At 35.8% G+C, this 23,411-nt stretch overlaps 1 protein-coding gene across 1 annotated transcript; it reads right to left on the reverse strand.

The window, feature by feature from the left end:
• Positions 1-1,191: 1,191 nt before the first annotated feature.
• Positions 1,192-23,373, reverse strand: LOC127736458 (betaine--homocysteine S-methyltransferase 1-like). The gene is made up of 7 exons (XM_052247005.1): positions 23,246-23,373; positions 11,731-11,921; positions 7,959-8,153; positions 6,990-7,101; positions 4,923-5,101; positions 2,468-2,549; positions 1,192-1,672 (listed from the first exon to the last, which is right to left on the reverse strand). Exons 1-7 carry the CDS (start codon positions 23,265-23,267, stop codon positions 1,383-1,385), a joined length of 1,071 nt encoding a protein of 356 aa, XP_052102965.1. The 5' UTR covers positions 23,268-23,373; the 3' UTR covers positions 1,192-1,382.
• Positions 23,374-23,411: the final 38 nt, after the last annotated feature.

Genomic DNA, 23,411 nt, shown 5'->3' on the forward strand with positions numbered 1-23,411 from the left:
CAATTGTATATTTTGGGTGAGTCAATTGTATATGGTGGTTGCAGCTTTTTATGCAATAGTTAGTTTGTACAGTTGATGTTACTGAATAAGTTGTTCAGTTAAGTATATATTCCCCCTCCAATAACATTGGTTTGTAAATGGTCCTGTTGTATAAGTTTGTATTCATGTTGTGGGGTAAGTATTATCAGATGTACAATAAAAACTTGTCTTTTCCAAAGAGTAAGTGTAGCATGACAGTACATAAAACATGTTGGCTGTTGATCATGTTTCTTATACTAACGGCATTACTAGATGAAGGATGTTTCAATCAATTTCTCATCGAAGTTAAACGTGTCAAAGATTAACATCAGGAACATCTCAGACAATTTCGAATATCAGCACCGACTGAATATATTTCGGAAGTCATACCCCTTGGAAATTTGTTTAAAAATAAGCATCATAAGCGCTCTGTGGCTACTTTTTTCATCGGAATTAAATGAAATTTATGTCAGAGTTACATCAACAATATCTAAGAAGACTTCGATAAAATCAGCACCTATTGATTTTTTTGGGAGGGTATGCCCCTTGGAACTATAATTCATACAATTGGTTGATTGTGATTGTTGGTGTTTTACGCCCAAACACTGAAAATAGGAAAGAAAGGGAGTGGGATTGGATATAAAGAAGAAAGCCTAGTTCTGACTGCCACAGATAATATATATAGAGAGTTGGTTAGGGTCAGCAAATTTAGCTCAACATCGGCACCAATGAGCCTTCTTTTAATGGACGAAACTGATCGATACTAGAGGGGTATTTTTCGTGCAAGGATCATAGCACTCTCGAATCACCTGCTGCATATTTGATATGTCCACCATAACATCAGACGTTTGCAAGAGGATCACAACCTCAGTAGGACAAACTGGATCCCATTTCTATACCTCTGGGTTCTTTCCGGGGATGAAAAGGTTTGAAAAGTAGTAATATATGATCATTCAAAACCTTGAAAAGAAAATAGGCCCATACCGACTTTATTTGTGGTAGAAAAGCTCAAATGGGATGGCATGATTCCCAAAATGATAATTATTTTTTTAAACACCGAAGGATAAACTTGCTCTTAATATGCTCATTAAGTTAACATATTAAATATGAAAAATGAAGGCCACTTAAATGTTCGGTGTAATTAAAAAAAATATCAAATAATAAAACCTGACAGCATTCTGAACGTTAAATTTTATTCATTTCTATTTGTATATATTTGACATTCAACAAAATATGTAGTGCAGGTTATATAGACTGTTATACATATTACAAATGATATGCATAGTCAATAACTCGTCTAACCAAAATGCAGTGAACAGGTGCAGTAATCATCAAACTAAAATCATTAATATTTAAATCATAGCTTATTTGGTGCTTTTTCCTGAAACCATGTACTGCCTTAGCTTGTCAGAGCTTGAATATTTTTTACTAATTTTTTCCCCAAAAATAAAGCTTTGAGATATGTCGGGTGAATACTTTGATGCTTCTGGCTGTCTTCCATAAACTTGTGCTAATTCTCGGAAATAATTTGGTGCATTTCCGCAACATAATCCTATATATTGTATTCCAATTTCTTTTGCTTCAGTTGCGAACTGTCGAATGTCTGAACGGCTACACATGGCACAAGCTAAATCTAGTGGATACAAAGATTTACCTACAAGAGACGTAAATAATCTTACATAATGTGTGCAAAATTATATACATTTGTATGCACAAGAAAGCTGTAAGGAAGGGTAATGAAAAAAAAAATATTCATAGTAATAAAAACTTGTTTCTATTAGGTTATGACAATACACATAAAACTATCAGTCTAAATTAACACATTGTTCTTTAAAGTTTCAATAACATTTGTATCTAACAAATAATTGATGCATCAGACCATTTACCAACGTTAACAAAAAAGTCAGTCTTTTGCTCAATGTTTACATAACAGACATCTCTAAGAGTAAGTGGTAATATGTCCAATCTAAGCTGTATTAGTTTCACTCAGAAAGTTAAAATCGAAAACATATGTTGAAATCTACATGATCTTTTAACTATTCAAACATTTAAAAAAAATATCAGTATAGTTATGCTACACAAAGCTGCTGAACACATTTTTTGATAGACTTGTAGAATATTGAAAATTTCACAAATTTTAAAAGACACCAGAAACACACTTGGATCAAACTTTACTTGGAAGACAATACATAGATAGGCTTTTCACAAACTTTTAAATTTGATTTGATATCTCCTTTCTTTTCCAAGATATTTAAATCAATCAATATTGCAATTATAAAACATTTGTAAATATTCATGGTTTAACTAAATGATAAGAAATGTGTTATGGTGTTAGAACCTTAACAAACATCAAGATGCAAGATTTTAGGAAAATTCCCCAAAATAGACAGGAAATTTGGTTTACTTCCTTTACATTTTTATATATCTTTGTCATGCCTAATGCACAAACCTGTTTCCGGGTCCAATAAGGACTGAAATGTTCGATGGTCATCTGTTGTGCGGAAAGGTACCGGCATTGCAGCTACTGGACCCTAAAATATTTTCATTTTTTCACTTAAATAATTGTAAATGACAAATTAAGCTAGAACTTTTGGATTTGAAACAGTACTATAGCATAACATATAAGAACCAAGAAGCATCTCGTTTGAAGCGACGATTGACTATACATGAAGAAGTTCAGAAAAAAAATTATCAAAGATATCTGGCCTATAATTTTGTACACCAGACGCGCGATGCGCCTACAAAAGATTCATCAGTGACGCTTGAGCATTGAGGGCCAAAATTTCCGAAATGTTTTGCGAAATACAGCCGAGGTAATATATTCCTGGGGTAGAAAAACCTTAGTATTTCCAACAATTTAAAGTTTTGTAAACAGTTAATTTAAAAATATGACAATATCAATTATAATTCATGTCAACACAAAAGTGCTGACTACAGATGCCAGAAAAATCTGATGTACATTGTATTGATCATTGGCTTTGATGTTTTACAAAACTTGACACTTTAAAAAACCAACTGTTGTATTAAATTGCTCTACGACAAATGTCGTACATGTGAACAAATCATATTTGTAAAACTTCACCGCAATGAGAACATATTCCCAACATACATATAGTCATAATAGGTCTTTTTTGGGATATCATTCCGTCAAGGTCAAGTTCACGTGATATTACAAAACATCTGTCAATCAACATATTTCCATTATGACAACTGGCTAAAACACATTATATTTGTCAAACTTCATCGAGAATATGAGAACATATTCCCACGGTTAGTATTGTCGGTAGTTCTTTGGAATATATTCTGTCAAGGTCAAGCTCACGTCTTTTAATGATTTTATGAAGATTATTGGTTAAATGAAGATATCCGCGATCTCCTATATTGAGAGTGAATGTAATTAGAGGCTCTAAAGAGCCTGTGTCGCTCACCTTGGTCTATGTGCATATTCAACAATAGACACTCTCCAACATTGTCGACAAGAATAAAATTCATGACATAAATCTCTGTTTTGTTGATCTTGTATTGCAGATCATTTAGTCTGTTTAGTTTCTTTCTGTCTTCATTAGTTTTTGCTCAAAACACAAAAGAGGGTAAAAAAATCCTCATTTATTAGAAATCACTCCTGTGAAGAATGACAGTTTACTAACTATATCGGCAAAAATTGACTTGTTAGTAGTAATAACATAAAGTAAAACGGTACCAATTTTTCTGCACCAGATGCGTATTTCGACAATTAATGTCTCTTCGGTGATGCTCGAGGCCAAAATATTTTAAAATCCAAAGCTTATTAAAAGGACGAAGAGCTATAAACCAAAAAGGACAAAAAAGTATAGCCAAAGCCGGGCAAGGAATCAGATCTTTGCATGCGAGAGATACATTCCTTAATTTAAAATAATTTCAAACATTTTGTAACAGCAAATTTTAATAACACAAAATCCGTATTTTCATGCCAGTACCGAAGTACTGTCTACTAGGATTGTGATATCCTCGGTGACTATCAGTCCACCAGCAGAGGTATCGACCCAGTGGTAGTAATAACATAGACGGTACCAATTTTTCTGCACCAGATGCGCATTACGACAATCAATGTCTCTTCAGTGATGATCGAGGCCAAAATATTTGAAAATCCAAAGCTTATTAAAAGGATGAAGAGCTATAAACCAAAAAGGACAAAAAAGTAAAGCCAAAGCTGGGCAAGGAATCAGAGCTTTGCATGAGGGAGATACATTCTTTAATTTTAGATAATTTCAAAATATTTTGTAACAGCAAATTTTTATAACACAAAATCCGTATTTTCATGACAGTACCGAGGTACTGGCTACTGGGATGGTGATACCCTCGGGGACTATCAGTCGACCAGCAGAGGTATCGATCCAGTGGTAGTAATAACATAAACGGTACCAATTTTTCTGTAGAATTTGCCTTGCTGATCATTTTTGTGATTAAAAGTGTCTATTTATCTATAATAACTTTTATCATTAAAGGCAAAACGCAAAAAAATGGTAAAAATCGTCATAAAAGGGTAATAACTCCAAAAAGGAGTCGTCAGACGATTTCCTCCATAATTGTCTTAATTGTAGATCTGGTCTTGCTGATCATTTTTGCTTCTTTAAATTTCTATCTAACTATTATAATTTTAAAGATCTAAGGCAAAAACGCAAAAAATTGTTTAAATTCGTCATGGCAATAACTCTAATAAGGAGTCGACAATAAACGAAAAACAAATATGACAACAGCAACAAACGACCACTCAATGAAAGACTCCGGACTTGGGACAGGCACATATAGAATGTGACGGGGTTTAACCGGTTTGCGGGCGCCAAACCTTCCCACAACCTTGGACAGTGTTATAACAGCACAACATAAAATAACTTTGAACAAAATAATATTTATAGGATACTCACCTGACAAACCTTTTTAATTTCTCGTAACAATGGAAGCATAGTTCTGGGACCTCTGCCACAATTAATCCCAACGACATCTGCGCCAGCCTCTTCAAGACGACGACAAGCTTCCGGCAATGGTACATCGTCAGTTGTTTCATCAGGAATATATGGTGTAAGAGTTATTACTGCGGGTACACCTAAAAGATTTGCAGTACATTACTATTTAGAAAAAAAATATTTACCTCTTTTTTTGTTTTCGACAAAACAAAATAGTTTAATATAACAAATATGCCGATTTGTGACATTAAGTTGGTATTAGCAACACGTACTAGCACCACAAATGACACTAATGGGACAGGAACTGCCTACCCTTCTGGAGCCCTGAGTTCACCCCAGTGTTTGGCGGGGTTCGTGTTGCTGTATCTTCAGTTTTGTGTGTTTTGTTTTGTACTTTTGGTCGATTTTTGGCCAAGAGGTGTGTCTAAGTTTCCCCCGAGTTATGGGTTTTTATTGTCCCTTTTGTGTATTCCTTTTTTGGACGAAATAAGTATCTTAATGAGTTTCTGTGAATAATACAAAATGATAAACTGAACTTTTGCTCAAAAGTATATAGAAATAAAGGGAGAATGTGTCCATGGGACACAGATTATGCCCCCGCTTGCATAAAACGTTATAAAGGGACATACCTAGAGAACTGTCACTTACATCTGATTTACAAAGAAGTAATAAATAAATGTTTTATCTTTTCTCTTGTTCTTAAAAGAGCTATTAGTTTGATAAAACAGGAAAAGTGACATTATCTCAAATTTTCCAGATGCAGTAACACTTTCAGAAGATGTTTTGTAGTTATGGATTTGGAATGAAATGTTAATTGCGTCTATTTTTCTATCAAATTAATACCTTATCACTTCTTTTATATGGCAATTTGAATCGCCGTACTATCTTATCTTTTTCAGGTTCAATTTCCAAAATCTGAACTTTTTGTTGATAAATGATAACACTTCTATGTAAGTAAAGAAGTTGACACGGATGGATGATAAAACAAGTTTTAACGAGCTATGAATGATAGACGATGTAATGTATATATTAATATACCTGTGCGATTGGTCAACGACCTTTTAAAAGTTAACGACCTAGATAGATGTAGATGATTTCAGTTTCTTACTGTCAACTTATTTTAACATTCTCTAGAAATAACAAACAAGATACCCATCCTATGGCATTTACGTCAATTGATACGATTTAGGAGAAAATGTAGAAATCTATTAGCATATATTGGAATTCTGACTTGCACTGGATTTAAATTAGTATAAATAAGAATTTAAATTTCTACTAATATAAATTACAACTACAATAGTACTTTGATTCCGATTCATACTGAATCATAATTTGTACTGTAACATATACATTCAGTAAACATTGGCATTTCTAAACTAGCGGCTCCAAGGAGCTTGTACCGTTCACCTCGCACTTTTGCATAAAGCTGATTCACAGTTCAACAAGAAAATTGGTGTACAATGAGAACTTGTCTTGCTGATGGTTTTTGGTGGACTGTGGTGTTGTTTATCCATTTAATATAGTTTTCAAAATAAAAAGCAACATGATTTTTTTTAAATGAGTTAAAACTGTGATGTAGGGCCAACAGAGTCGATTAACGTTTTCATATCAAATGACTCATTTGCAGATCTTGATCTCTCTTGTAGATAATTTTTGGGTTTTAAAGTTTCTTTCTATCTATTATAGTTTCATGACTTAGCCATTGTAGCCATGCTGGTTTGCAGATGGGATCATCGGCCATATTTTTTAACAAGATACTCTAAGGATGAATGTGGCTAACGGTTGTTCCAATTGGTCAAGAAGATTCAGAGGAAAGGATTTTTGTAAAAGTTAACAGTCAGACGACAAGTGTTGGCAATAGTTCATACTAGCCCTTTGGGCCAGGAAATGCAAAAACAAAACGTATATAATCAGTTACTATGTTTGAAATTTTAGATAATGCTAAGGTTCGAGATTTACAAATAGTTCAAATTAATACATGTGCATTTTGTTTTAACATATAATGATAGCTTTTAAAACAATACAAACCATTGCCGTATTTTTTTATTGCTTCTAATGCTAACAGGCCCTCTCCTAGGTCGTTGAAAGTCTCTCCGATGATGAAGTCTGCTTTCTCTTCTACTGCCCATTCTACTTGTTCCTTGAAATGTAAATAATACTGTCGATCTCGTGTACTAGACTTTATTTCTGTATACTTTAATTTTTAGGTCATTTTTCTCTATTCTTTATATCTTGTTACCATTAATCTTAATTCTTCATTATTTTAGCGCCCCATTATTCTCTATTTTATTGGCCTGTTTTTCTCTATTCTTTATTTTTTGGGGATCATTTTCTGTAGATTTGGCCCATTATTCTGTAAACCCAATCCAGACTGGCCCCGTTAATGTCATTTTATTATCAAGACAGTCGGGACCATAAGGTGTATGTTAGCAGTTCTGACATGGGTTCGGGTTCAATATAGATTTATTATATAAGGTTGAACAATGGCTTTTGAGGGTGACCAAAATGTAAGTTAAAAAAGAAATACATGGTTATTTCGCCATGCAATAGTTTCGCTCAGAGTCAGTACAATAAGTTCAATGAAACCTAGGAAAAGAAGTAAATAATATTATATACGTCAAAGATATTTTTCAGAATTTTTACAAAGGTCTATAAAACAAAATGTGATTCAGCCCTTAACGAGATTTTTTCTACAATTTCGCAAATAAACATGCTTTCGTAAAAAAATCTCATTGAAGACACATACTTACTTATTTACTTTAATAATTTTGCTATTGGTATACTCCAGGTTTGATCTATTCATTTATTTTCTTTATTTCAGTTTCTTAATATTTGATGTTTACAGAATTTACTTTGAAATTCCGATTTTTATTTGCGTCTATTTATTTATTAATTTGATTTATTTACTCGTCCATCTATTCAGTAATTTATTCATTAGTTATTACTATTATTATTTATATTCTGTTCCAATTGAAAATGTATTCAAGACAGATTTACCTTGAACATTGCTCGTATTTTGTCGCTAGCTTCTTCATCCCCGGCTACATATATGCCTGTGTTGCATATTCCTCCCGCCATCAGAGTTCCAGTTTCGTCTGCAACTTCTCTTGCTATTTTTAAGGCAATGCGATTGAGTTTCTCTAAATCGTCTTCACGACCAATTAAGCGTAACTTTTCCCTATGGCCATAATACTGAAATTTTTACAATAGAATCGAAATGAAGACTTGAACTGAACAGTTCACGGTTTTAAAAAATAGTTTTAAAATAGGCATTTCAGCTAAAACAACGTGAACAAATGCTATAGTCTTCACGTCGTAGATGTTTTTTTCAACTTTATAAAATGACTGAACCTGTTTGATTATCGTATTAAACATGTCGAAAGTAACTTTTAACAAAATCGTTTAACGAAAACGATAGCAAGACTGAAATTCAATACAATACTACAGGAAAGCATTTGGTGTTGAAAAAAAACCCCAAAAAGCAGCCAACAAGGCTGTTGTTTGAACTTAGCTATCTCTCGATTCATTCAAACAGAAATAAATTCTATATAGTACTTCCATTCCTTCTATTTCTTCTTACAAAAAACGATATAGCCTCAATAATGCTATAGAATGAAGTGGGTTTTTCTGTGAACTCATTTTTTATGTTCATATAATGTACTTTTTTTTTCGCTGATCGACATACAAAAAATCGGAAAGTTTACACACTCAAAACTCTAGATTATTCTCGCCACATGTGCGTTCAAAAACTCCGGAACCTCCTCAGTAATTGTCTTTCTTGTATCATTGTGTTTTGTAATTTTATAATTCGATAATGATGGCAGATCTTAGTAGTCTCTATGTTATTTATTCACAACATATCTAGACTTAGGGCGATTTAGATACGACGTGTCGGTGTTTCAACTCACTAGCTACATATTTTCCCGGTCTTAAATCTTTAGATACCTGGGGCCAGTATCATGAAAACCTATCTTAAGTTTCATTTAAGAGAAGACTTACGAACGCTTTGCGAGAACATTACGATGGTGCTAAGAGCGTATCTCCAATCCCTTCGTGGGTTTCTCTTAACAATTTAACGCCTATCTTAGTATACAACTACGACTTTGAGTTAAGATGGCACTCTTATCGACTTTTCCGAAGTCTTTGATTTTTTAAGAGAATATTAGAATTCGCAGAAAAATCGGTAGTAAAATTCATGTGTGCGTTTAATAGAATGCTCGAAAAACATACTTAAATTAAAATTGAATTTTATAGTTTATTCTATGTTGTACTGTTACACCACTGTCCAGGGTGAGGGGAGGGTTGGCGCCTTTAAACATGTTTAACCCCGCCACATTCTATATGTGCCTGTCCCAAGCCTGTAATTAAAGCATGGGTTGCCGTTTTTTTTCTCTTATTGTTGTCGTTGTTTCGTGTCTGTCATATGTGTTTTTCATAAAATGTTTTGTTATAAGTTTACTCAATTGAATTGTTTTATGTTTTTCATGTGGGGGCCTTTTATAGCCGACAATACGGTATGGTTTTTTTTTCATTTCTAAAGGCCGTACGATTGCCTATAACTACTTATATCCACTTCATTTGAACTTTGGCCGATATTTGTCTCATTGGCAATCATACCATATCTCCTTATTTTTATGTTTACGTTATAAAAATGTTTGTGTTAACGAAATATTTTCAAACATTTTCCCTATTGTTAATTTTTCTTTTTTGAACGGTGATGTTCCTTTGCCACCGTCTTGTGGTGTTTATATATCCCAACTCGTTCGGTATGCCCGTGTCTGTAGTAACGTTTTAGATTTTAAGGAACATAATCTATGTATTACTGGTAAATTATTAAGTCATGAATTTCGTTACCATAAATTATTTAAAACCTTTACTAAATTCTTCTATAGATACAAAGATTTGATTTAAAAAGGTTTGGCTGTACCTGTAGAAAGATTTCAAACGGAATAACACAGCAAAACTTTTACGGTGATGTTGTTTACCGAGCCCGGAAATCTAGATACCATCTAGGTAAACTTATCAATCCTTTAAATAAACTTATTCTTAAAGGTTACCAATTCAACACTGAGTGTAATTAGATCTTTGAATATATTTTTTTTGTATTGGTTTAAATATTGATTTTGTTGTCAGTAAATTAAAACCATACTAAATGTTATTGTTTTACACATATATGCACATTGTGCTGTAACTCCGCTGTCAACTAGGGGAGGATTGAGCGCTCACAAACATGTTTAACCCCGCCACATTCGTTACGTGCCTGTCCCAAGTCGTAGCCTGTAGTTTAGTGGACAGGTTGTCGTTGGTTTATGTCTGTCATATTTTTTTTTGTTTTGTTATAAATTAGGCCGTTGGTTTTCTCAATGAATTGTTTGACATTTTTCTTGTCCCATTGTTGAAAGTTGTCTATAATTGCTTACGTCAACATCATTTAAACTTTGGAAGATAGTTGTCTCATTGTCAATCATACCACATCTCTTTATTTTTTATGAGAAAAGCCAACTTTAACAAAGATGATTTGGAAACAATGCTAACAGCTATTCAGCAGAACTAAATGCTGTTACTAGGGACATTTGCCGATTCTGTAATCACGGACAATCTTACGGTCGTCTAGAGGAAAACCAATTGATTTGTTCGATCTCTGAAGACCCTTTGGTTATCCTATTTTCTTCTCTTTAACGCACATGCAAGAACATTGCAAGCGCTAGTTTATCAACTAAGAGAGAGATAGGGGTGCCCCTGACCACTCTTGGAATTTTCTGTTAAGTTTTCAGTATAAAAAAAGAATGCTGATACACTTAGAATTTGCTAAGAATAATCAAAGACAATCTTAAGTTGATTACCGACGTTCGAGATACCCAGTCGTTAAGATTAAAACTAATAGAGCGTTCCGAGAAGGGCAAAGAGTACTCTTAGGGTTGCGAGTGGTACATGCATTTTAAGGGCTGTCAATCATACTAAGATTAATTCAAGATACACTTTTAGCAGATAAGATGATCTTAAGATGATCTTAAGCACTAAGATTGCTTCATGATACCGGCCCTAGCATAGTCGTCTGATCTGTAATTTAACCGATTGTAACATTATTACTGAGTGTGAAGTCACATGACGGGTGGTGCATGCATAGCAATTTCTCAATTTCTGTGTGTTACCTTTATTTGCCTCTCACTAATCGATATACGATATTTGAACATCGGTTAACTATTCTTGCCTTAATTTAGAGCTTGTCATATGGAATAGACGCATGTCATGTTGGAGACCTTATATGATCTCTTCATGTTTAGATTTTTTGTTGTTGTTCATTTTCATAGAAGTGTTATCATTCATCAGCAAAAAGTTCAGGTTTTCACACTTAAACCAGAAAAAGACAACATAGTACAGCAATTCATATTGCAATACAAAGGCATCAATTTGATGTCAGACTGTAATAATTGATGCGATAACGGTTTCATTTCAAATCCATAACTACAAAACATCTTCTGAAAGTGTTACTGCATTTGGAAAATTTGAGATAATGACACTTTTCCTGTTTAATCAAAACTAATAGCTCTTTTTAGAACAAGACAAAAGATATAATATTTATTTATTACTTCTATGTAAATCAGATGAAGTCGCATCATATCTTCGGGGCTGACGCCCCTCAGATATGAGAAGCCTACATCTAATACATGTTATGTTTTTTTGTTGTTTTTTTTTAAATTTTTGTGAAGGGTAGCGGAGTTGCAATGTTTTTTAGCTGACGTCTCCTTTCTATTTATATCAAACTTACAGTAAACGCCTCAACAACGTCTGTGCCTGCATGTACAAATTCTAAATGCATCTGCCGTATAAGTTCGGGTTTTTCTAATACAACTTCTGGAATAAAAGCCCCTGCCTTAAGATATCCTCTTCTTTCAAATTCCCACATGTAACCCTCAGCATTAAGGATACACTCTCCATTCTTCAAACGTTCAACTAATCCTTAAATATAATTTAAAATGATTTCATGAATAATCAGAGATTGATTGGCGGCTTCTTAACGTCCAGCGACAAATATTACATACATGTTCAGGACGTTTACATATTAATGAATTGTGAATATAACCTGCTTTGAACTAGACCGACATGCTGAGTAGAATTTTTAACGTGCTAGCTCACAAGAAGGCACTAACTAAACGTATGCATATTGCTATCAACAAAGTTGTACACACCTGAGTTCTTTATTCCTTATAGTTTGATTTCAGACGGATGTGTAAGACTGCCTTGTTGAAGATTAAACTTTGTCTTATTGAGACACCAATTATGAAAGTATTTTCCCAAAGTATAAAGCTTTGGTATAATTCATCATACTCAGGAAATACTTGTATTTACAATAGTTCAACTTGTAAGGGCATAATTTTGCACTAATAAAGTTACCTTTGAAAAGTTTCTTGTTTACAGTCTGACACACACGTTCATGACATACTATACATTTTTTCTATACTAGTTTACATAATATTATTATTAGTGATAATAGTATGTATACATATCATGCTTTTTGGTACGCTAAACTGGGTCAAGAATTGAAAAAAAAAGGATTGAAGAATACAATATGTTTAAAAAACACACACACGTTATGAATATGTGTACATAGTTATGTATCTAGGCATAATGTGTATATAGAGAAAACATGTGACATCCATGAGAGCTTGCTGTGCTCGTCCTCTGTATTTCTGACATTTAAGTCCCAGAACTGGAGAACTACAAAAATTGAAAGATAATAAAATGCGTCGCTGAGCGCAGCTGGATACGACCGTAGAGGTCCAACCCTGAACAGTTGGGGCGAAAATGGACACAATATTCGCGCTTGATACAGGTCTGAATTTGGATTGTAATTAAATATTTGACACATTATAGGTTTCTGACACCGAATAACTGTAGTCAAAGAACTTAGAATTGGTTATATGATTTGAATACTAGTATATATTCAATGTTTTTGCTTTAGTGCAATACACTATGCTGTTGCAAATTGACAGCCTCCGCCCCCCCCCCCCCCCCCCCCCCAACAAAAAAATAAATTTACCCCCCTTTTTTTTAGTTTTTGTCAAAAAAAAAAATATTTGAAGAAATTTTCTTTTTAATTTCTGAAATCTGAAATGAAAAAAAAAAATGCCCCCCCCCCCCCCCCCACAATTTCTTTTTTTGACAATTTAAATTGCCCATTAACCAGGAAACCCTTGTTTTTTTCCCTTACAACAACCGTGTTCTAATAACCCTTACGCAAGATAACAATAACCGTGTACTAATAACCCTTACATGGGATTACAACAACCGTGTACTAATAACCCTTACACGGGATTACAACAACCGTGTACTAAAAACCCGTACATGGGATTACAATAACCGTGTACTAATAACCCTTACATGGGATTACAACAACCGTGTACTATTAACCCTTACATGGGATTACAACAACCGTGTACTAATAACCCTTACATGGAAATACAGCAACCGTGTTCTAATAACCCTTTCACAGGATTACAACAACCGTGTACTAATAACCTTTACACGGGATTACAACAACCGTGTACTATTAACCCTTACTAATAACCCTTACGCGGCATTACAACAACCGTGTTCTAATAACCCTTACACGGGATTACAACAACCGTGTACTAATAACCCTTACACGGGATTACAACAACTGTGTACTAATAACCCTTACACGGGATTACAACAACCGTGTACTAATAACCCTTACATGGAATTACAGCAACTGTGTACTAATAGCCCTTACATGGGATTATAGCAACCGTGTTCTAATAACCCTTACATGGAATTACAACAACCGTGTTCTATTAACCCTTACTAATAACCCTTACGCGGCATTACAACAACCGTGTTCTAATAACCCTTACACGGAATTACAACAACTGTGTACTAATAACCCTTACACGGGATTACAACAACCGTGTACTAATAACCCTTACATGGAATTACAGCAACTGTGTACTAATAGCCCTTACATGGGATTATAGCAACCGTGTTCTAATAACCCTTACATGGAATTACAACAACCGTGTTCTATCAACCCTTACATGGGATTACAACAACCGTGTACTAATAACCCTTACACGGGATTACAACAACCGTGTTCTAATAACCCTTACACGGGATTACAACAACCGTGTACTAATAACCCTTACACGGGATTACAACAACCGTGTACTAATAACCCTTACACGGGATTACAACAACCGTGTACTAATAACCCTTACATGGAATTACAGCAACTGTGTACTAATAGCCCTTACATGGGATTACAGCAACCGTGTTCTAATAACCCTTACATGGAATTACAACAACCGTGTACTATTAACCCTTACATGAGATTACAACAACCGTGTACTAATAACCCTTACACGGGATTACAACAACCGTGTTCTAATAACCCTTACACGGGATTACAACAACCGTGTTCTAATAACCCTTACACGGGATTACAACAACCGTGAACTAATAACCCTTACACGGGATTACAACAACCGTGTACTAATAACCCTTACACGGGATTACAACAACCGTGTACTTATAACCCTTACATGGAATTACAGCAACTGTGTACTAATAGCCCTTACATGGATTACAGCAACCGTGTTCTAATAACCCTTACATGGAATTACAACAACCGTGTACTATTAACCCTTACATGGGATTACAACAACCGTGTACTAATAACCCTTACTCGGGATTACAACAACCGTGTTCTAATAACCCTTACACGGGATTACAACAACCGTGAACTAATAACCCTTACACGGGATTACAACAACCGTGTACTAATAACCCTTACATGAAATTACAGCAACCGTGTACTAATAACCCTTTCATGGGATTACAGCAAATGTGTACTTAAACCCTTGCACGGGATTACAACAACCGTGTACTAATTACCCTTACACGGGATTACAACAACCGTGTACTAATAACCCTTACATGGAATTACAGCAACTGTGTACTAATAGCCCTTACATGGGATTACAGCAATCGTGTTCTAATAACCCTTACATGGAATTACAACAACCGTGTACTAATAACCCTTACATGGGATTACAACAACCGTGTACTAATAACCCTTACACAGGATTACAACAACCGTGTTCTAATAACCCTTACACGGGATTACAACAACCGTGTACTAATAACCCTTACATGGAATTACAGCAACCGTGTACTAATAACCCTTTCATGGGATTACAGCAAATGTGTACTTAAACCCTTACACGGGATTACAACAACCGTGTACTAATAACCCTTACATGGAATTACAGCAACTGTGTACTCATAGCCCTTACATGGGATTACAGCAACCGTGTTCTAATAACCCTTACATGGGATTACAACAACCGTGTACTAATAACCCTTACACGGGATTACAACAACCGTGTACTAATAACCCGTACATGGGATTAAAGCAACCGTGTACTAATAACCCTTACATGGGATTACAGCAACCGTGTACTAATAACCCTTACACGGGATTACAACAACCGTGTTCTAATAACCCTTATACGGGATTACAGCAACCGTGTACTAATAACCCTTACACGGGATTACAACAACCGTGTACTAATAACCCTTACATGGAATTACAGCAACTGTGTACTAATAACCCGTACATGGAATTACAGCAACCGTGTACTAATAACCCTTACATGGAATTACAACAACCGTGTACTAATAACCCTTACACGGGATTACAACAACCGTGTATTAATAACCCTTACATGGAATTACAGCAACTGTCTACTAATAACCCTTACATGGGATTACAGCAACCGTGTTCTTTTAACCCTTACATGGGATTACAACAACCGTGTACTAATAACCCTTACACGGGATTACAACAACCGTGTACTAATAACCCTTACATGGAATTACAGCAACTGTGTACTAATAGCCCTTACATGGGATTACAGCAATCGTGTTCTAATAACCCTTACATGGAATTACAACAACCGTGTACTAATAACCCTTACATGGGATTACAACAACCGTGTACTAATAACCCTTACACGGGATTACAACAACCGTGTTCTAATAACCCTTACACGGGATTACAACAACCGTGTACTAATAACCCTTACACGGGATTACAACAACCGTGTACTAATAACCCTTCCATGGAATTACAGCAACAGTGTACTAATAGCCCTTACATGGGATTACAGCAACTGTGTTTTAATAACCCTGACATGGAATTACAACAACCGTGTACTAATAACCCTTACACGGGATTACAGCAACCGTGTACTAATAACCCTTACACGGAATTACAACAACCGTGTATTAATAACCCTTACATGGAATTACAGCAACTGTGTACTAATAACCCGTACATGGAATTACAGCAACCGTGTACTAATAACCCTTACATGGAATTACAACAACCGTGTACTAATAACCCTTACACGGGATAACAACAACCGTGTTCTAATAACCCTTACATGGAATTACAGCAACTGTGTACTAATAACCCGTACATGGAATTACAGCAACCGTGTACTAATAACCCTTACATGGAATTACAACAACCGTGTACTAATAACCCTTACACGGGATAACAACAACCGTGTTCTAATAACCCTTACATGGAATTACAGCAACTGTGTACTAATAGCCCTTACATGGGATTACAGCAACCGTGTTCTAATAACCCTTACATGGGATTACAACAACCGTGTACTAATAACCCTTACACGGGATTACAACAACCGTGTACTAATAACCCGTGCATGGGATTAAAGCAACCGTGTACGAATAACCCTTACATGGGATTACAGCAACCGTGTACTAATAACCCTTACACGGGATTACAACAACCGTGATCTAATAACCCTTATACGGGATTACAGCAACCGTGTACTAATAACCCTTACATGGAATTACAGCAACCGTGTACTAATAACCCTTACATTGAATTACAACAACCGTGTACTAATAACCCTTACACGGGATTACAACAACCGTGTTCTAATAACCCTTATACGGGATTACAGCAACCATGTACTAATAACCCTTACACGGGATTACAACAACCGTGTATTAATAACCCTTACATGGAATTACAGCAACTGTCTACTAATAACCCTTACATGGGATTACAGCAACCGTGTTCTTTTAACCCTTACATGGGATTACAACAACCGTGTACTAATAACCCTTACACGGGATTACAACAACCGTGTACTAATAACCCTTACATGGAATTACAGCAACTGTGTACTAATAGCCCTTACATGGGATTACAGCAATCGTGTTCTAATAACCCTTACATGGAATTACAACAACCGTGTACTAATAACCCTTACATGGGATTACAACAACCGTGTACTAATAACCCTTACACGGGATTACAACAACCGTGTTCTAATAACCCTTACACGGGATTACAACAACCGTGTACTAATAACCCTTACACGGGATTACAACAACCGTGTACTAATAACCCTTCCATGGAATTACAGCAACAGTGTACTAATAGCCCTCACATGGGATTACAGCAACTGTGTTTTAATAACCCTGACATGGAATTACAACAACCGTGTACTATTAACCCTTACATGGGATTACAACAACCGTGTATTAATAACCCTTACACGGGATTACAACAACCGTGTTCTAATAACCCTTACACGGGATAACAACAACCGTGTACTAATAACCCTTACATGGGATTACAACAACCGTGTACTAATAACCCTTACATGGAATTACAGCAACCGTGTACTAATAACCCTTTCATGGGATTACAGCAAATGTGTACTTAAACCCTTACACGGGATTACAACAACCGTGTACTAATAACCCTTACATGGAATTACAGCAACTGTGTACTCATAGCCCTTACATGGGATTACAGCAACCGTGTTCTAATAACCCTTACATGGGATTACAACAACCGTGTACTAATAACCCTTACACGGGATTACAACAACCGTGTACTAATAACCCGTACATTGGATTAAAGCAACCGTGTACTAATAACCCTTACATGGGATTACAGCAACCGTGTACTAATAACCCTTACACGGGATTACAACAACCGTGTTCTAATAACCCTTATACGGGATTACAGCAACCGTGTACTAATAACCCTTACACGGGATTACAACAACCGTGTACTAATAACCCTTACATGGAATTACAGCAACTGTGTACTAATAACCCGTACATGGAATTACAGCAACCGTGTACTTATAACCCTTACATGGAATTACAACAACCGTGTACTAATAACCCTTACACGGGATTACAGCAACCGTGTTCTAATAACCCTTACATGGAATTACAGCAACTGTGTACTAATAGCCCTTACATGGGATTACAGCAACCGTGTTCTAATAACCCTTACATGGGATTACAACAACCGTGTACTAATAACCCTCACACGGGATTACAACAATCGTGAACTAATAACCCGTACATGGGATTAAAGCAACATCGTACTAATAACCCTTACATGGGATTACAGCAACCGTGTACTAATAACCCTTACACGGGATTACAACAACCGTGTATTAATAACCCTTACATGAAATTACAGCAACTGTGTACTAATAACCCGTACATGGAATTACAGCAACCGTGTACTAATAACCCTTACATGGAATTACAACAACCGTGTACTAATAACCCTTACACGGGATAACAACAACCGTGTTCTAATAACCCTTACATGGAATTACAGCAACTGTGTACTAATAGCCCTTACATGGGATTACAGCAACCGTGTTCTAATAACCCTTACATGGGATTACAACAACCGTGTACTAATAACCCTTACACGGGATTACAACAACCGTGTACTAATAACCCGTACATGGGATTAAAGCAACCGTGTACGAATAACCCTTACATGGGATTACAGCAACCGTGTACTAATAACCCTTACACGGGATTACAACAACCGTGATCTAATAACCCTTATACGGGATTACAGCAACCGTGTACTAATAACCCTTACACGGGATTACAACAACCGTGTACTAATAACCCTTACATGGAATTACAGCAACCGTGTACTAATAACCCTTACATGGAATTACAACAACCGTGTACTAATAACCCTTACACGGGATTACAACAACCGTGTTCTAATAACCCTTATACGGGATTACAGCAACCATGTACTAATAACCCTTACACGGGATTACAACAACCGTGTATTAATAACCCTTACATGGAATTACAGCAACTGTCTACTAATAACCCTTACATGGGATTACAGCAACCGTGTTCTTTTAACCCTTACATGGGATTACAACAACCGTGTACTAATAACCCTTACACGGGATTACAACAACCGTGTACTAATAACCCGTACATGGGATTAAAGCAACCGTGTACTAATAACCCTAACATGGAATTACAGCAACGTATACTAATAACCCTTACATGGAATTACAGAATCCGTGTACTAATAACCATTACATAGGATTACAGCAACGTATACTAATAACCCGTACATGGGATTACAGCAACCGTGTACTAACAACCCTTACATGGGATTACAGCAACCGTGTACTAATAACCCGTACATGGGATTACAGCAACCGTGTACTAATAACCCTTACATGGGATTACGTCAACCGTGTACTAATAACCCTTACATGGGATTACAGCAACGTATACTAATAACCCTTACATGGGATTACAGCAACGTATACTAATAACCCTTACATGGGATTACAGCAACCGTGTACTAATAACCCGTACGTGGGATTACAGCAACCGTGTACTAATAACCCTTACATGGGATTACAGCAACCGTGTTCTAATAACCCTTACATGGGATTACAACAACCGTGTACTAATAACCCTCACACGGGATTACAACAATCGTGAACTAATAACCCGTACATGGGATTAAAGCAACATCGTACTAATAACCCTTACATGGGATTACAGCAACCGTGTACTAATAACCCTTACACGGGATTACAACAACCGTGTATTAATAACCCTTACATGAAATTACAGCAACTGTGTACTAATAACCCGTACATGGAATTACAGCAACCGTGTACTAATAACCCTTACATGGAATTACAACAACCGTGTACTAATAACCCTTACACGGGATAACAACAACCGTGTTCTAATAACCCTTACATGGAATTACAGCAACTGTGTACTAATAGCCCTTACATGGGATTACAGCAACCGTGTTCTAATAACCCTTACATGGGATTACAACAACCGTGTACTAATAACCCTTACACGGGATTACAACAACCGTGTACTAATAACCCGTACATGGGATTAAAGCAACCGTGTACGAATAACCCTTACATGGGATTACAGCAACCGTGTACTAATAACCCTTACACGGGATTACAACAACCGTGATCTAATAACCCTTATACGGGATTACAGCAACCGTGTACTAATAACCCTTACACGGGATTACAACAACCGTGTACTAATAACCCTTACATGGAATTACAGCAACCGTGTACTAATAACCCTTACATGGAATTACAACAACCGTGTACTAATAACCCTTACACGGGATTACAACAACCGTGTTCTAATAACCCTTATACGGGATTACAGCAACCATGTACTAATAACCCTTACACGGGATTACAACAACCGTGTATTAATAACCCTTACATGGAATTACAGCAACTGTCTACTAATAACCCTTACATGGGATTACAGCAACCGTGTTCTTTTAACCCTTACATGGGATTACAACAACCGTGTACTAATAACCCTTACACGGGATTACAACAACCGTGTACTAATAACCCGTACATGGGATTAAAGCAACCGTGTACTAATAACCCTAACATGGAATTACAGCAACGTATACTTATAACCCTTACATGGAATTACAGAATCCGTGTACTAATAACCATTACATAGGATTACAGCAACGTATACTAATAACCCGTACATGGGATTACAGCAACCGTGTACTAACAACCCTTACATGGGATTACAGCAACCGTGTACTAATAACCCGTACATGGGATTACAGCAACCGTGTACTAATAACCCTTACATGGGATTACGTCAACCGTGTACTAATAACCCTTACATGGGATTACAGCAACGTATACTAATAACCCTTACATGGGATTACAGCAACGTATACTAATAACCCTTACATGGGATTACAGCAACCGTGTACTAATAACCCGTACGTGGGATTACAGCAACCGTGTACTAATAACCCTTACATGGGATTACAGCAACCGTGTACTAATAACCCTTACATGGGATTACAGCAACGTATACTAATAACCCGTACATGGGATTACAGCAACCGTGTACTAATAACCCGTACATGGGATTACAGCAACCGTGTCCTAATAACCCTTACATGGGATTACAGCAACCGTGTACTAATAACCCTTACATGGGATTACAGCAACGTATACTAATAACCCGTACATGGGATTACAGCAACCGTGTACTAATAACCCGTACATGGGATTACAGCAACCGTGCACTAATAACCCGTACATGGGATTACAGCAACCGTGTACTAATAACCCGTACATGGGATTACAGCAACCGTGTACTAACAACCCTTACATGGGATTACAGCAACCGTGTACTAATAACCCTTACATGGGATTACGTCAACCGTGTACTAATAACCCTTACATGGGATTACAGCAACGTATACTAATAACCCTTACATGGGATTACAGCAACGTATACTAATAACCCTTACATGGGATTACAGCAACGTATACTAATAACCCTTACATGGGATTACAGCAACCGTGTACTAATAACCCGTACGTGGGATTACAGCAACCGTGTACTAATAACCCTTACATGGGATTACAGCAACCGTGTACTAATAACCCTTACATGGGATTACAGCAACGTATACTAATAACCCGTACATGGGATTACAGCAACCGTGTACTAATAACCCGTACATGGGATTACAGCAACCGTGTCCTAATAACCCTTACATGGGATTACAGCAACCGTGTACTAATAACCCTTACATGGGATTACAGCAACGTATACTAATAACCCGTACATGGGATTACAGCAACCGTGTACTAATAACCCGTACATGGGATTACAGCAACCGTGCACTAATAACCCGTACATGGGATTACAGCAACCGTGTACTAATAACCCTCACATGGGATTACAGCAACGTATACTAATAACCCTTACATGGGATTACAGCAACCGTGTACTAATAAATTACCCTTACATGAAATTACATGTACTAATAACCCTTACATAGGATTAGTGAACTTGTTTTATCTAATAGTAATTTATATCATCATGAACTTTGGCAAAGTATTAGGTGTACCCTTGTAAATATAGATAATGTCGTATATATACATCCTAGGCTATATGGGTCTATATATATATTACTTTATTACTATTAAATAAGTAAAAAAATATTCAGCATACGGCAGATCTATATTCTAATTCATTTCAAATACATAACAATATAACTGTTAAATGAGAATTTTTTTCTCTAAAAATACAAACTAGAAAGAAACAAATATAAATATGGAGAAAATGGACTGTGCTCATATTTTAATAAAACGATTAAAGATTAAATTCATTAATTTAATCTGTTGTGTTTCAAAAATTCGACTATTATATATATACTGTTCTGAACGAATGACCTCGAATTCTGGTAACTGATTACAATTCCAAAATCAAAACCCTGTTTGGGAAGGAAAGTGGAAATTTTAAGCACAACTAATTCCATACAACCGGGAAAATTATTTTAGTTTGGATATTTTGTTTCATATTCTCTGTTCCCTTTTCTTCATTACATGTAAATATGTATTTCTAAATGAAATGATAAAGATAATGCCACTTGACGGAAGAGACCTCAGTGACTGGTATTATGTAGTACAAATATAACAAAAGTGTTATAACACAATTAACACACAAGTAATGATATACGATATCCGTGTACACTACAAAGGTAAATCTACAAAAATACTATCAAATTTCACAACACAAATTAGCACAGTGTATGTTTGAATTATTTTTTATTTTGTTTCCGATTTGCTATATTGTACCACTTGAATGAAAGTTAAAAATAACACAAAAAACACTGAAATTAAAACAATAACAGGTTAAGATATGGGTCGAACAACTTATCAAATTTTAGATGACCGATAATATGTTACACTTATATCCCTTATCACAAAAGATTACTGGTATTGTTTTGTTTTTAAGTAACACGTGAAAATATTAGAATGTTAAAAGAAAGGACGATTACAAAATATATGTAAATATATAAAAGTTGTGCTACTCACCACGCGTTGACATCTTTTTCATGCAATGTACTAACAGCCCGACTGAACTACCGAATAACGCTGATTTAACTCGGTCAATGTTTACCACCGAGCATTTATCAGGGGTTAATATATCAGTCTGATAGTTATAAATATATAGTTTTTGACGAGATAAATAGAAATGTTC

This window comes from Mytilus californianus, unplaced genomic scaffold, assembly GCF_021869535.1.
Source record: "Mytilus californianus isolate M0D057914Y unplaced genomic scaffold, xbMytCali1.0.p SCAF_31, whole genome shotgun sequence".
Taxonomy (NCBI): Eukaryota; Metazoa; Mollusca; class Bivalvia; order Mytilida; family Mytilidae; genus Mytilus; species Mytilus californianus.